This window comes from Gouania willdenowi, chromosome 15 (assembly GCF_900634775.1).
Source record: "Gouania willdenowi chromosome 15, fGouWil2.1, whole genome shotgun sequence".
In the NCBI taxonomy this organism is placed as follows: domain Eukaryota; kingdom Metazoa; phylum Chordata; class Actinopteri; order Blenniiformes; family Gobiesocidae; genus Gouania; species Gouania willdenowi.
Window position 1 is genome coordinate 2032815 of NC_041058.1, and position 16525 is coordinate 2049339.

The 16525-nt window shown below is 38.0% G+C and overlaps 1 protein-coding gene across 2 annotated transcripts in view; it reads right to left on the bottom strand.

Moving 5' to 3' along the window:
• meis1b (Meis homeobox 1 b) overlaps positions 1-16525 on the bottom strand; it is a 114284-nt gene that overhangs the window by 69812 nt on the left and 27947 nt on the right. For both annotated transcript variants that reach the window (XM_028468410.1, XM_028468409.1), the window contains exon 7: positions 4514-4625. In XM_028468410.1, the coding sequence (XP_028324211.1) occupies positions 4514-4625 (112 nt within the window). The remainder of the gene's footprint in view (positions 1-4513; positions 4626-16525) is intronic.

Below are 16525 nucleotides of genomic sequence, written 5' to 3' on the forward strand. Positions count from 1 at the left end.
GGAGCACTTTATAACGTCCACAGCACCAGCCCTCAGAATGAAGACTAACCGTCTAAAGCTGAGACGCTCCTCCACAGGACGGAGCTCATTAACTAGGGATGCTAACAGCTCAGCTAACACAGTGGGACTAAGGGAGGACACACACGCACGCACGCACGCACACACGCACACACACACACACACAGAGAGAGAGAGATCACAGCAGGCAGAACTGAAGAGGACTAAAGCACAACAACTACACAAAAGGACAACAAAAACACACAAAACAACTGCAAAAACACACTTAATGACAATAAGAAATACTAAGTTTACAAACAATTACAAAACAACTTTAAAAACATAGAAAAGCACAACAAAAGCAGACAAAATGACAGTAAAACAAATCAGAATGACTCTAAAACACACATGAAAATACAAAATTACATAAAAATACAAAAACACACAAAAAAACCACAAAATGACAGAATTAACAAAACATTAAACAAAATATTCTGCATTTACCAAACACAAAACAACTTAAAACATTTGAAAATGATTAAAAAATATATACAAAACACACTAAAGGACAAATTTTACAAAAGCTCACAAAACTACAACATAAATACATGAAATAACACCACAAATACACACAATGACTCCACAACATTGAAAATGACTTATTACTACAGAAATACTCCATAAAAACACAAAAAGAGCACAGAATACACAAAATGATTCCAAAAACCCACATAAGGACAGAAAAAAAAAATCACAAAAGGTAAACAACAACAAAACGAAATGAAAATACATCACATTTACCAAACACAAGATGACTTTAAAAATTAGAACATGACAAAAGAAAATAGACAACACATACAAGGACATTAAAAGTCACAAAAATATACAAAATTACACCAGAAAAATACACAAAAGGTCACAAAAACTATACAAAACAACATAAATACATATAAAATACACAAAATGATGGGAAAAACTAATAAAAATGACTCATGAAAGGACAACAAAAGACACAAAGCCTTTGATGTTTCCTGTTATTGCTCTGATTGGTCATTAGGTGAACATTGATCATGTGACCCTGTGGTTTAAGATCACTGTGATTAACGTGTGCGTCTCACTCTGAGCTCAATGTGCATCCTTCCTCTTCCTCTTCCTCACCACACACAGACCTTCCTGCAGTGTTTGTCACTTCCGGGTGTGGATAGACATTTATTTCTGCTGCAGCGGGCGGTGAACCATGAGGAACCGTGAGGAACCGTGAGGAGGAGAGGGCAGAGCGAGGGCACAGCGGAGCATGTGTTTGTCTCAGAAATAGCCTCGTAAAAAAAAAAAAAAGAGGCTGAAAGAGGAGAGTTCACCAGTTTCAGGCCCTGCGTGTTTCCTGAGAGCTGATTGGCTCCCTCGGAAAGACACGAGGAGGAAGGGTTAAGATGGAGTAGAAGATGCTGAAACAAGGGGAGGGGATTAAAGAAAGAGTGTGAGGGAAGAAGAAGAAGAAGAAGAAGAAGAAGAAGAAGAAGAAGAAGAAGAAGAAGAAGAAGAAAGAAGAAGAAGAAGAAGAAGAAGAAGAAGAAGAAGAAGAAGAAGATCAAGATCAGAAGAAGAAAGGAAGACGAAGAAGAAAGAAGACGAGAGAAGAAGAAGAAGAAGAGAAGAAGCAGAAGAAGAAGAAAGAAGAAGAGAAGAAGAAGAAGCAAGAAGAGTGTGTAAAAGGGTGTGAATCACAGAGCAGAGACAGAAGAAAGGATGGTGGTTAGGAACGAGTGGGGATGACACTGCACAGAAAGGGAGGAGAGACGGGAGATGAAAGGGGAGTAGGTTGGGAGACAAGGGAAAACCGGAGAAGAAAGGGAGGATGTGAAGATGAAAGCCAGCGAGGAAGAGGAAGAGGAAAAGGAGGAGGAAGAGAGTGAGCAAAGTGGCAAACAGATAAATAACCAGCTTACTGGGATTAGCCAGTGACTGACACAGAGCTGCCATGACGCGGCACACGCACACACACACACACACACACGCACACACACGCACACACACGCACACACGCACACACGCACACACGCACACACGCACACACGCACACACGCACACACACACACACACACACACACACACACACAAGCTTCAGGCTACAAAGATGCTCCTACCTGGTTAAACCAAAGCCGCTTTTCCAACTAAATTACCCAAAACCTTCGTAGTTTGTGGGAATTATTGATGCGTTTCCACTGAGACGACTTTCACCCAGAACTATCTGAGCTTCAACAGCAGGAAGAAGGATCGTCCATGTTTCTACGACAGGCTTTTCAAACACACAGAACGGCCAGAAAATACACAACAAGATTAAAGAATAAATAGATAAAATCAAATCAAATGTATTGTTTAGTGTGTTGTCCAAAGTAAACACAAGAAAGCACGACAACAAAAAAACACAAAACTATTCCAAAAAACTTCAAACATAACAAGAAAAAAACGGAATAAGAGAAAAAAAATAAACAAAATTACTCCAGACATGAAAAACTTCAACAAAAAAAGCTCACAGAACTAGTCCAAAACCACACAAACACTATCATCATCCAACGGACAGGAGGTCCAGGCAATCCTGGAGAAAATTACCAAGAACTAAAGGTTACCAACAACTACCAACAACTACCATGGACCAAAAGTTAACAACAACTACAAGCTACCAAGAACTACAGAGGACTAAAGGTCACCAAAAACTACCAAGAACTAAAAGTTCTAGGACATTCTGGTGGTTCCATGGTTCCAATTAAAGAACAAAACTTCCATTAAAGAAATAACATTTTTATTCAGTTTCGTAAACGACGTAGCGACTTAAAAGTTCCTGCCTTCCTCAGAAAAAAGCTGTGGTGGAAACACGTTGAGGTCAGAAGTTTGTGGACACCTGATTCTGATTGGCTGATTGTCTCTGTGACATCAAAACCCCTCCCACATGCACATTTACCCACAAACAGAATGCTTGAAAACAAAAAAAAAGGAAGCTTTGGCGAAGACTGAAAGGGGGCGGGGCATAGGGAGGAAAAAGTCTGTGATTGGACAGAAGGGATAAGGTCTCTGAAAGCTGACCAATCAGATCCTGCCTGCCTGTCCCAGACCATAGCTCATCATGGGTACGTGCACGCTCACACACGCACGCATGCACGCGCACACGCACACACGCACACGCGCACACGCACACACTCCGTTCCACTATAAACTCTGCTGTTGTTCTCGTCTCACATCTGACCCCACGAGGACGTCACATGACACACAAACAGCACAAAAACGTGAGTAAAACAAAAAGAGCCTGACTCAGTGTGTGTGTGTGTGTGTGTGTGTGTGTGTGTGTGTGTGTGTGTAAAAACCCCTGGCCTCAACATTGCCTTCAATAATACATGAAGCTGCTGTGTGTGTGTGTGTGTGTGTGTGCGTGCGTTTCACACACACACGCACGCACCAACCCTCTGCAGACTTCTCTGATCAATGAGAGTATTTGGAGTAAATGCCACTAATGAAGAGCCTTAGATTGTGTGTGTGTGTGTGTGTGTGTGTTAAATATGCATGTGTTTAAACTGGTTTTCTCCAGGTCGCAGCCTCCGTGAATGAAAATAAGAAAGGATTTAAATGACGTAAAACACCTCTAGTGTAACACATGATAAATCACACACAGCGTTAAACGACTAATGAGCAAAAACAAAGTCAGATATGATTAAAAATATGTACCAAAAATAAAAAACTGTATCAGATTAAATCGTCTGCATCTAAAATCTTCAATACATCATTTATTTATTTTTAAAATCAGTTTTATGTGTTTTTTTATTAACTTTATTCACTTGTGAAATACATTAAAGTGAAAGTTGTGGCTATTAAAATATAATTTTGCTGTTTATTGAGGGTTTTTTTAAAGTATGTTTTTACTTGTTCTATTCACTTGTAAAAAAATGCTTAAGTTTAAGTTTAACTTGAGGTTATTTTGTACTTTTAAAATATAATTTTGTTGTTTTTATTGGATTTATTGAGGGTTTTCTAAGTTGTTTTCTTTTTTACTTTATCTTATATAATTGTGAAATAAAACTTATGTTTAGAATATACTACTTTTAAAATACCATTTTGTTTGTTTTTAGAGAATTTATTCAGGGTTTTTTAATATATATATATATATATTTTTTTTTAATTTATTCTATTCAATTGTGAAATAAAACCTATATTTAAGTTAAACTACTGGTTATTTTGTACTTTTTAACTGAATTTATTGAGGTTATTTTTTATATATACATTTGATTTATTGTAGAATATTGTTCTGTTTAAGGTTAAAATTGATGAAACCCATTGGTTAATAGGAAATATATCTCATAATTCACTTGATGAAGACTTTTCTAACATTCCAACACAACAGAATAAATATATAAAGTATGATGAGTATTGTATCTGAAGTCAAAAAGTTGTGTAGGAACACGTCAGCCCTACTTTTACACACTGAATGCACGTGTGTGTGTGTGTGTGCGTGTCGTCCTTTTCTTACCTTGTTCGCTGCTGTTGTCGCCGCTGTGTGACGTGTGTCCGCCGCTGGACGGTCCCGGCGTTCCACCAGAGCGCGTCGACGCCGTGTCGTCGTGGTCTCTGTTCCACGACGTCTGTCACACACACACACACACACACACACACAAAGAGAGAGAAATAAAGTTCATAAACTTTGATTTTATATCCAACAGGAAACGACTGAACAGTGGGAGGGGCCACAAACATGTGATTGTACCAGATCCCAGGGTCACATGATCAATAATCATCTCAGCATTTAGAATAATGACAGATCCCAGCATTAATAATTAATACAGGGACAATAAAGGGTTTTGATGTGTGTTTGTTATTTTTTGTGTATTTTTCTGCATTTTGTGTAATTTTATTAACAATTTGTCTGTCTTTGGAGCTATTCTGTTCTTTATGTGATTTTGTATATTTTTGTTGTAGATTTGTGCCTTTTTGGGGTCACTTTCTGTTATTTTGTGTTTATGTAGTCATTTCTGTCTGTCTTTGTTGTCTCTTTATGTTTTATGAGTCATTTTGTGTATTTTTGTTGTTATTTTTTGTGTGTTTTCCTGTCATTATGTGTAATTCTATTAACAGTTTGTGTGTCTTTGGAGCTATTCAGTTTGATTTGTTGTAATTTTATGTATTATGAGTCATTTTCTGCATTTTTGTTGTCGATTTGTGCGTTTTTGGGGTCACACTGTATTTCTATTGTTGTTTTGTGTGTTTTTGTTGACATTTTGTTTGTTTAAGTGGTTGTTGTGTCTGTCTTTTTTCATCATTTTTGTGTATTTTATGTTGGACTTTATATTCCTTTCAACTTCTTGAATTATAATTTTTGGTTGATTTGCTTTGGGGAGGCGCAAAAAAAATACAAAAAAATGAGACTGAGGGCCACATGTGGCCCCCGGACCACCAGTTGCTGATGTCTGCAGTACACCATGGCTGTGTAAAGTGTGTGTGTGTGTGTGTGTGTGAGGGGATTATTGGGGCTTGGTTGGGAGAGCAGCCCAGACAAATAGAGAAAGCAACATGTTGTTCTGCTTCCAGGCGTTCTGAGGCATGCAATCCACGCTCACACTCAAACCACTAGCAGATGAAAATACTAAACAGTGATGTCATCCCAGCAGCGCACGGCTGAAATATAATCACTCCAAGTCCTGCTACATGCATGTGTTTCCTCCTCAACAGAAAGAAAGAAAAACCAGGAAAGATGATGAAATCAAACTAAAAATGAGTCACATTGGACTCGACTTCTACAAAAGGAAAGAAGTTCAAAGAAAACTCAAACTCACACATGAACATGTGATTGTATCTGATGTGAGGGTCTCACGATCAACATTCATGTCGGCATTAGAATAATGAGCAATCACAGCATTAACACAAAGGCTTTGTGGACTCATTCTGTGTATCTTTACTCTTTTTCTGTATTTTGTGGAGTTTCTCTATGTATTTTTATGTAATTATGTATTTATTTTGTGTCTTTCTTGAGATATTGTATATTTCTGAAGTCATTTTCTGAATTTCAGTAACAATTTGTGTTGAGTCTAGTGAATTTTTTGTTGTTTGTTCTTTTTCTGTATTTGTTTGAGTTATTGTGTGTTTTTGTCGTCCTTTTGAATATTTTTCATGTAATTATGTATTTATTTTAGAGTTAATGTATATTTTTGAAGTCAGTTTCTAAATTTAAGTATTTTTGGTGTTTTTGAAGTTGATTTGTGAATTTTTGGAGTTATTGTCTATTTCTGACTTCATTTTATGTGTTTTTCATGTCATTTCATATATTAAAGCCTCTTTTCATGTCTTTTTGTTGTCAGTTTGAGTGTTTTTGGAGTCCTTTTCTTGTATTTTTCTGTCATTTGGTGAATTTATTTGACCTTGTGTGTAATTTTATTGCCTTTTTGTGTACTATTGACTTTATGTGTATTTCTATGGACCTTTCATGTGTTTTTAGTATATGTTTATGTCTCATCTTGTGTGTTTGTGTGTGCTTTGTTGTTGTTTTGTCTAGTTTAGAGTTATCATTTATGTTTTACTGTTATTTTGTAACTGTGGTCATCTTTTGTGTTCTGGTATAACTTAGTTGTCCATTTTGTGTATTTTTATTGAATGTTTCTGTCTTTTTTGGTATATTTATGTCTCATTTTCAGTTTTATCTGTGTTCGGAGTTCATTTGTTTTTATATTTTACTGTTCATTTTGTGTCTTGTGTGTTTTTGAAGTGATTTTGGGTCATTTTTTCATCTATTTGAGTATATTTCTGTGATCGTGTGTATTTATGTTGTTATTTTGTATGTTTTTGGAGTAATTTTGAGCGTTGACTTTGGGGGCTGCACAAAATTAGAGCAAGGAGCCACGTGTGGCCCCTGAGCTGCTGGTTTCAAGTCTAGAATTAATCTTCAAACATGATACATTTTAAGTCTATGAAAGCTACAAAATAAAGGTGATGATCCTGTGACGCTAAAATGAGACGAGTGTCATCGTAAGCAAAGCAGCTGAAGAGCGCGACTGCATGGCTCTATGTATATATAGAGGTGTGTGTGTGTGTGTGTCTGTGTGTGTGTGTGTGTCTGTGTGTGTGTGTGTGTCTGTGTGTGTGTGTCTGTGTGTGTGCGCTGCAAAAAAAAAATGCTGCCCTCTAATTTTAAAGTAATTGCACAGCATAGGAAAAACTTAAAAAATAGCAGCAAAAACACACACAAACAACAAAGACAACAACAGTAGTAAACAAAAGATACACAAACGTATTAAAAAGGCCAATAACAACACACAGATACACACTTAAATAACATTCATGCGATGCAAAATGACAAAGAAAACCCCAAAAAATGACTCCAAAAACACAAACGACAACAGAAACACAAAATGATAATTAAATAAATTAAAGGACATAAAAAATACACAAAATAAATTAAATCCAAAACAACAAAGAACCCAAAAACACACAAAATGAGACGTGAAATATACAAAATGACTCAACAAATACACAAAAAGTCAATGAAAATTCACAAAATGTAAATATACATCAACTCCAAATTCCAGCACAAAAATGCGGCAAATATATATATACATATACATATTGACAAGAAAAATTCAAAAAAATTACTTTAAAAACACAAATTGACAACAGAAACACACAAAATGATAATTAAACACGAGGACATTGAAAATACAAAAAAACAAACAAAATAAATACATAATTACACAAAAACACACCAATAAACAACAAAAATAAAGAAAAGAATAAAAACACAGAATGACTGCTCAGACCTGTTGTTGTTTCCTATATTAATAGTTGGTTATTCTAAATGCTGACATCATCGTTGATCATATTTTGGTACCAAGTCGCTCCACATGTTTAAAACAAACCAGATGTTGTTTATTATCTGTGAGACGTTCCATCAGAGCAGAAGGAAGTGAGTGTGTGTCGTATCACAGGAAGATTCTCTCCATCACAAACAAACGCCACAAACAAAACACGCCTCCACAAACAAAACACGCCCCCACACCCAGTGAGCGAGGAATCAAATGGATCAGATCATCAGATCAAGGGTCTTTGTGCAGTTTGCATCCAGGAAGAGGAAGAGGAATACGTAAGAGGAAGAGGAGAGCGGAGGCAACAACTGGTTTCAAATCGTACGCTACAGACATGACTGAACTACAAAGGTTTAGTTTGAGACTCTTTGGTTGATTTGTTGGGCTGTGACATGATATAATCAGTGAGATTAGAGATTATATAGATATATATATAGATACTGTATATATATATATATAAAATCTGAAGTGAGATTAGAGGTTATATATATATATATATAGATATACTGTATATATATATATATATATATATATATAAAATCTGAGTGAGATTAGAGGTTATATATATATATATATATATATATATATATATATATATCTATATCTATATATATATATATTATATATACTGTATATATATATATATAAAATCTGAGTGAGATAGAGGTTATAACCAGGATAAAAACACAACCAGTTTCACAGCACAGACCGAGAAAAGTGTGCACGGGCTAATCCACAACACATGCTAGGCATGCTAACGGTTAGCGCTGCACCAGAAGCATTCAGAGCTATTTTAGTTTCACCACCATCAGATAACGTGAAGGTTCTCAACACGTGGGCCGAGGGCCCGGTTTAAAGCCTCTACGCTCAAAGGAAAGGATCACTACTGAGCTTTTATTTTGAAAGGTCATTCAATTATTAATTTTCCAAAGAACATGATTTTATTAATTTTAATTATTTATTTATTTACTTATTCATTAATCTCCTGTATTTATTGGTTTAATCATTTATTTACAAACTTACTAATTTATAATTTTTTTTTTACTAATTTAACAATTTATGTATTAATTTATTCACTCGTTCACTCAATTGTTTACTTGTTCTTATATTTACATATTAATTTCATAACTCATTTACTTTTTTGCTAATTTACTTATTTATTAATGTATTTACTCATCTATTGACCTACTGTATTTCCCCCCCACTAATATAGTTATATTTTTCACATGTTTAGTTGTTCACTTATTAATTTATTCACTTATTTCTCGAGTAATTTACTCATTTTTTTCTTTACTAATTTACTTTTTTATTCATTTCACTTATTTAATCACATATTTATTTATTTTCTTCACTATTTTACTTCTTTAATTACCTTTTTTACACCACCAATTTGTTTTTCATTCATTCACTTGTTTATTTGTGCACTTATTGATTTATTTATGTATTTCACTTATTTTCTAACTCTCCATCTCTGAGAGCAGGAAGTAGCGAGTGTAAAAGGAGGACGTGGTCATTGAAGCTTCTCAAGCGACGGGGAAACCCCCCTTTTGCACTTTATTTTGAAGGGGTTTTTAATGGCGTTCTTTCTTTGCGTAGCAGGAAGTGGTAACGCTAACGCTAACGTGTTAAAGCGGCGGCGCAGGCACATCTTTGGGGTCCTGCAGCTCTAATTGAACAAAAGGCCGCTGAGCCTGCTGGGAAGTGACCGGGTCGCATCTCTGCGGGGATGAAGAGTTTATTTATAACGCCAGCAGCACAGATCCAACACACAATTACACCACACACACCACACACAGCACCACACACGCCTCCACCTGCAGCCTGCGTGCAGGACGCCATGACAAATAGAGGTTTTTGGTTGCGCACACGCCCAGACAGTACAAATACTTTCCATCTACCTTTTACAAACATATCACGGAGCTGTCATAGACAGCATTAAGGAGAGCACACACACCCTGTGCCAACACTGTGTGGTGTGTGTGTGTGTGTCCCACTGTCTGTCTTTCTCCATGCAGGATGTAGATTAATCCACGGCCTAATTGTTTAGTAAATTCAATTTTCCACATTCTCCTCTGCCTCGCTCGCTGCACGACGTCTTAAAGCTGCAGCGCAGAGCGAGCGACACCAGGGAACACCTCTGGTTTCTTCTCCTCCCCCATAATTCTCCATGAAAAGATTTTTCCTTAGCTGGAAAGTCTGACGCGTCTCCGATCGACGCTTTTCAATCTGTGGCGACTTCATGCCAGGCTTGCGTTTCACAACCAACAATTTAATGCCAAACGTGTTTGTAGTGATGAGGAAACTGTTGTTTTTTTGTTGTGTTAGATCCATCGCCCTCCCACCATCATCCTCTTTATTCTGAAAACCTTCAGCTCACACAGACATCCCTGAGCATTGTGGGAACAGTTATTCCATAAAGACATCGAGCTGAACCCCAGAATGACCCTTCTCGTTCACCAGCGGTGCCTGACCCTCGTCACTGTTCCACGACAGACACGAGCAACAACGCAGGCCTCGAGTGTTTAGTGCGGCGAGAAAAACACCAGAAAACGACCACAAAAAACACAAAACTCCTCATAAAACTCAAAACATAATAAGAAAACACTAAATAAGGGATAAAATAAATAAGATTAGTTCAGACATTAAAAACTACAGCAAAAAGCTCACAAAATAACAAAAATTCCAAAAAATAGCAGGGAAAAACAAACCAAAAAATAGCTCCCAAACATGCAAAACAACAATAAAACTCCTCCGCACAAACCTAGTCCAAAAACACACAAAAGCTCACCAAAAAAAAAAATACAAATCAAAAACTAATAAAATGGCTCCAAACGTGCAAAACCAACAACAAACATCCATACAAAACTCGTTCAAAAAACACACAAAATAACACAAATAACAAATATCAAAACAATATACAAAACTACTACAAAAAGTCATTTAAATGACAAAAAGCCTAAAATATGACAACAAAACACAACAAAATAAGAGAAAACATGCAGAACAGGAGTAGAAATCTATTTCAAAATAAATAAGCACACGACCTCTTTTCTAATAAAAAGCCCACAGTCGTCTGTAAAAGGCTCTGTGATGATGATGAAGATGATGATGAAGATGATGTGATAGTTGGGGAAACTCTGTTTACGTTAACAACATTTTTGACCTTTCAGCAGCGCGACTGTGTGTGAGAAAGCAGCGAGATGGCCCGCGGTCGCCGTGGACACGCTCAGACGGAGGGAGTTTGTTAAAGCCTCTCTCTCCTCTCCTCCCCTCGCCGCCACATTAGTGAAAAGAGGGGGCTGATAATGGGGGGGGTTAGAGGCCCCCCACCCGTCCTCTAAAAACTCTCACAATAGACAAAGAAGAAAGAAGAAGAATAAGTTTGTAATTAATGAAGGAGCAGAAAGAAGTGGCTCTGGTTTGTTCTCCACCTTGGGGCGGGGCCTCTTCATCTTCACTCTGAGTGCCATAATATGGTCCAAACAACAGCATAAAGTCAGTCGTCTTTGGTTAGCCTAGGCCTAGCTTAGCCTAGCGATTGTTTTGGTGACGAGCTGTTTGTGGCAACAAAATGAAAACAAAAACACACAAAAGCTCACAAAACTAGTCCAAAAACACACAAAAATAAAACACAAAACCTAGTCCAAAAAACACACAAATAAAACACAAAACTAGTCCAACAACCACGCAAAATAAAACACAAAACTAGTCCAAAAACCACGCACAAAATAAAACACAAACTAGTCCAAAAAACACACAAAATAAAAACCAAAAACTAGTCCAAAAACACACAAAATAAAACACAAAACTAGGCCAAAAACACGCAAAAATAAAACACAAAACTAGTCCAAAAAACACGCAAAATAAAACCACAAAACTAGTCCAAAAAACACGCAAAATAAAAACACAAAAACTAGTCCAAAAACACGCAAAATAAAACACAAAACTAGTCCAAAAAACACACAAAATAAAACACAAACTAGTCCAAAAACACACAAAATAAAACACAAAAACTAGTCCAAAAACACGCAAAATAAACACAAAACTAGTCCAAAAAACTCATTTAAATGAAAAAAGCCTCAAATGCAAGAAGAAAAACACAAATCTACTTTAAACACCAAGAAAGGTTTTTCCAAAGTGAATTAATTAAAATAATTATATTCAACTTTATTCATATAGCGCAAATTACAACAAAAGTCATTTCCAAGCGCTAGGAGCAGCAAAGTCTTCACTGAGCATAAAGTTCAAGTGTCTCAAGTTAGCCTAGCTTAGCCTAGCCTAGCCTAGCGACTCGTTGGCGAAGGGCCGTTTGTGGTGGCGACCATTGTCCGAGACTGGCGGGGGGTTAAAGGGTGTTCAGGGGGGTTAAGGGGGGTAGAGGAACTTCCATTAGCTAAGTCAACACGTGCTAAGCCCTGGTTATTGTTGACTTAGCCACAGAACCTCTGCAAGCCTAAGACACACACACACACACACACCACACTGGAGAGAAACACAACTTGGTTTGTGCGTGGGATTTTATCGAGCGCCTGAACGTGCGTTGAAGCACTTTTTAAAGATGGAGTAACTTTAGAGGAAGGCGGAGCATGAGGACGCGCTCTTTGAAGTGCCTTCATCCCTAATCACCCCCTACTTGTTATTCCTGCACAATAATGGAAGAGGCTGAGGAACACACGCGGTCACGTGGTCGCCTCTTTGTATCACTTGTTGGAATTCTCAAAGCCGCCCTGCATTTCATTCACTGAAGGGGGGGGGGGGGGGGGGTGGGGGGGGACCCCTCCTCCATTCAGCTACAAAAGCTGCCATTACCAACAATCCCAGAATGATCCCCAGTTTGTATTAGAAGCAGCAGCAGCGTGCGCCTGAAACCCGATCCCTCCTCCAACCAGCAGCCGATAGATTAGCGATAGCATAGCGATAGCATAACGCTGCTGTACTGATTAGCTAAAGAGTCCCAACGCTGACACTCATGGTTTCCATTCAGCCCTGGGTAAGGGGGTGGGGTTACATGAAGGTTTAGCATCAAATATGGTGAAAAAGAGGTGAAAAGTGACAATAATGGGTCAACGTATGTGACGTTAGGTGGAAAAGTGGTGGAAATGGTTTATAAGTGTTGAGAAAACACTGAAATGTGATGGAAAAGTGTCAGAATGCAAAAATGGGAAAAATGGGGCAAAAATGCATTAAAAAAAAGCAAAAAAATGTCAAGAAAAAGGAATAAAAAAAGGTTAAAAATATGGTACAGTTTGGTGTCGTTGCAGAAAAGGGATAAAAATAAGCAAAAAACATTCATAGTTTCTTGAAGGCATCTGGCGACCCCAAGGTTGAGAACCACTGACCTAAACCAACACTGCTGGGTCTCACCGACCTGGAAACCAACACGTGTGTACGCCATAAACCGTGATAGCACTATCAGCAAAAACACAACGGGGGAGGGGCGGGGGTTCCTCTGGAAACCATCAACAAAACCTTAAAACGAGCGATTCCCAGTGAGCGACACACCAGTATCACCAAAACCTCAATGGGCTGTCTAGTATATACTATAGTATGACTAGGATGGTGAGCGTTCACACTGATGTGTTCTTCCAAGTTTCCCAAGATGCATTTGGAATCTACAGCTTTAAAAACCTTGTTCACACTGAGGCTAAATATCTCTGTTGATTCTCTACCTTTACTTTGAAAGTTCTGAAAACATTTGAAGTGAGAAAGTGACCAAGTAGAACATCAACATGTTCTCATTAGATCCATAAAACTCATGTAAACACATTTCATTCACACATTTCACACTTTTCAGAGACCCTCCATTGTGCTATTGACTAAACTTCCTGTTAACTTCAAAACAAGAGCCTTATTTATGGATGAGTTAAAAAACAACTAATGGAGGACAAGAAGATATGCTTTTGTTTTGAAAAGTACACAAAAACTGCAAAATATTCAACAAGACAAGAAGACAAATACACAAAATGACTAAAAAAAAAATACGAAAGGACAGAAAATTACACAAAATGACTTAAGAAATACACAAAATAATTTGAAGTTATTCTGTATCTTTACTGCGGGCCAAACTGGTTGGTCTAAAGGGCCGGATTTGGCCCCAGGGCCTCGAGTTTGACACATGTGAAGTGGAATATAACAAATGTCGACACATTTCATTCACACATTTTCAGAGACCCTCCATTGTTGCTACTGACTAAACTTCCTGTTAACTTCAAAATAAGAGCCCTATTTACAAAAAGACAAGAAGAGATGCTTATATTTTGTTTGATTTTTAGCTTGTAGCTGGTCCCCAGGACCATTTCATCCGCTCACAATGCATCATGGGACAGTTGAGTATGACTAGTGCGTCTACTTGTGCATACTTAAAAATGCACACACACACGCACACACACACAGGTTGAGCTGGCATTCACAAGCCGCTGCAGAGCCTCTCAATGACTTCTTCACCTCTCAGCTATGCTACGCTATGCTACGCTACGCTATGCTACGCTCTTCTGTTCATTCTTCAGCGTGCACAAGCAGGCTTTAAGAAAACATAAGACACATTATATAGGAGACTCCCAAAAAAGAAAAATTACAGCTACGATGCAAAGGGACACGCGCACACCCACCCGGCACACATGCACACACACACAGTGCAGTGGCCTCAACTGTTGCCTTGTTGAGTTGAATAAATTCAAAGTCATTTTTTTTCCTCGGCAGACGCGACGCCTCACTGGAATAAATTGGTTTATGAATAAATGAGCCTGCGTTGCTGCTTTGGTGCTTTTCTTTCTCCATCTTGTTAACATTGGTTCTTTTGTGCAAATGCGCAGCAATTTCTTTTTTCCCAGAGGCTGCTTTCCAGGCCACTGCAACGTTAAGCCCGGAGGGCAGAGAGGTAAAAATACATATGGAAAGAGATAACACGCACGACACACACACACACACACACACACACACACACACACCACACACACACACACACACACACACACACCACACACACACACACACACACACACACACACACACACACACACACACACACACCACACCACACACACACACACACACACACACACACACACACACCACACACACTAATTCGTTAAGGATGTCACAGCAGCCGAAACAACGACAGATAAGATGTCTTACAAAAATAGCAGCAGAAATATTACAATATATTCAGACCGTGAGTAAAAGTGGTGAAAACGCAGCCATCGTGTCCTCGTGGGGACCCCCCGACCCCCCCCCCAACAAGACCCCATGAAGCCTTAGAGCGGCGGTTCTCAACCTTGGGGTCGCCGAGACACGGGGAGGGAGTCATTAGAAGTGTTTAAGAAACTAAGAATACATTTTTTTTAACAATTCAAGTCCATTTTTGTGTATTTTTACCCTCCTTTTTGCAAACTACCACAAAACTTTCCATATTTTAACCTATTTTCATCACTTTTTGCCAATTTTACCACATTCTGCATTTTTCAAGCCCATTATTGCCAGTTAAAACTAATTATTGTTTCCAATATTAACACCCTTTTTAACACTTTTATCAGTCCATTTTTAGGCCACTCTAATTTGCAACTTTGAACTAATTTCTATGGGTTTTAAAATCCCATTTTAAGACCTTTTCCATTATTTTACTCTTTCTCTGCAACCAACCACTAAACTCACTATATTTTAACGTATTTTGCAATACTTTTTCTTGCCATATTTTTGCTCCTTTTAATGCATTTTTGCTACATTATTCCCATTCCAACACTTATCAATCCAGACATGTTCAGCATTTATAAACACTTTCCACCACTTTTACACCTAATGTCACATATGTTGATCCACTATTGTCACTTTTAACCTCTTTTTATCATATTTCATGCTTATTTTTGCCAATTTAACCACCTTCACTATTTGTCATGCCCATTATTTGCCAGTTTAAACTCATTGTTCTAATATTTAACCACTTTTTCTGTCTATTTTTCGCACTTATAACCCATTTTTTTGCTGATTAAACACATATTTACATCATTAAGATGACTACATACTATGGTGTAAATAATAATAATAAACGTTCCTGGATAACAGTGGATATTATTCATATGAATAAATAAATGTGGTTATCACAGATTCATAGAACAATGGACCATCATTTTTATGACTTTATGGATGGATATTTTCATGAAAAGGTTGAGAAACACTGCGTTAAGAGGACTCGTGGGGACAGGTTTCAGTCAAACACACACACACACACACACACACACAGCACACAGCAGCACACTACACACACCACCACACAACACACAGCAGAACACTACACACAGCACACAACACACAACCACACACAACACACAGAAACACACTACACCACACACACACACACACACACACACACACACACACACACACTCTTTACGGCACAAGTGGACGTCTGATACTTGATTCTCTCCCTGGATTCAATGAAGTACGGTATTATCTTCCGGTTGATCTTCCTCATTTCCATAATCAGACACAGAGAGAGTCCAGACCCTCCTCCTCCTCCTCCTCCTCCTCCTGCTTCACTCAGACCAGCAGCAACGACCATATGGGATTTAAATTATTCAGACTAATCGCCTCGTTACTTTTTATTCCCGACTATTCTACTAATCCCTTTGATTTGGACACTTGGTTTCCCTCTCAGTGCCGTGTACACGCGCACACGCGCACACACGCACACATGCACA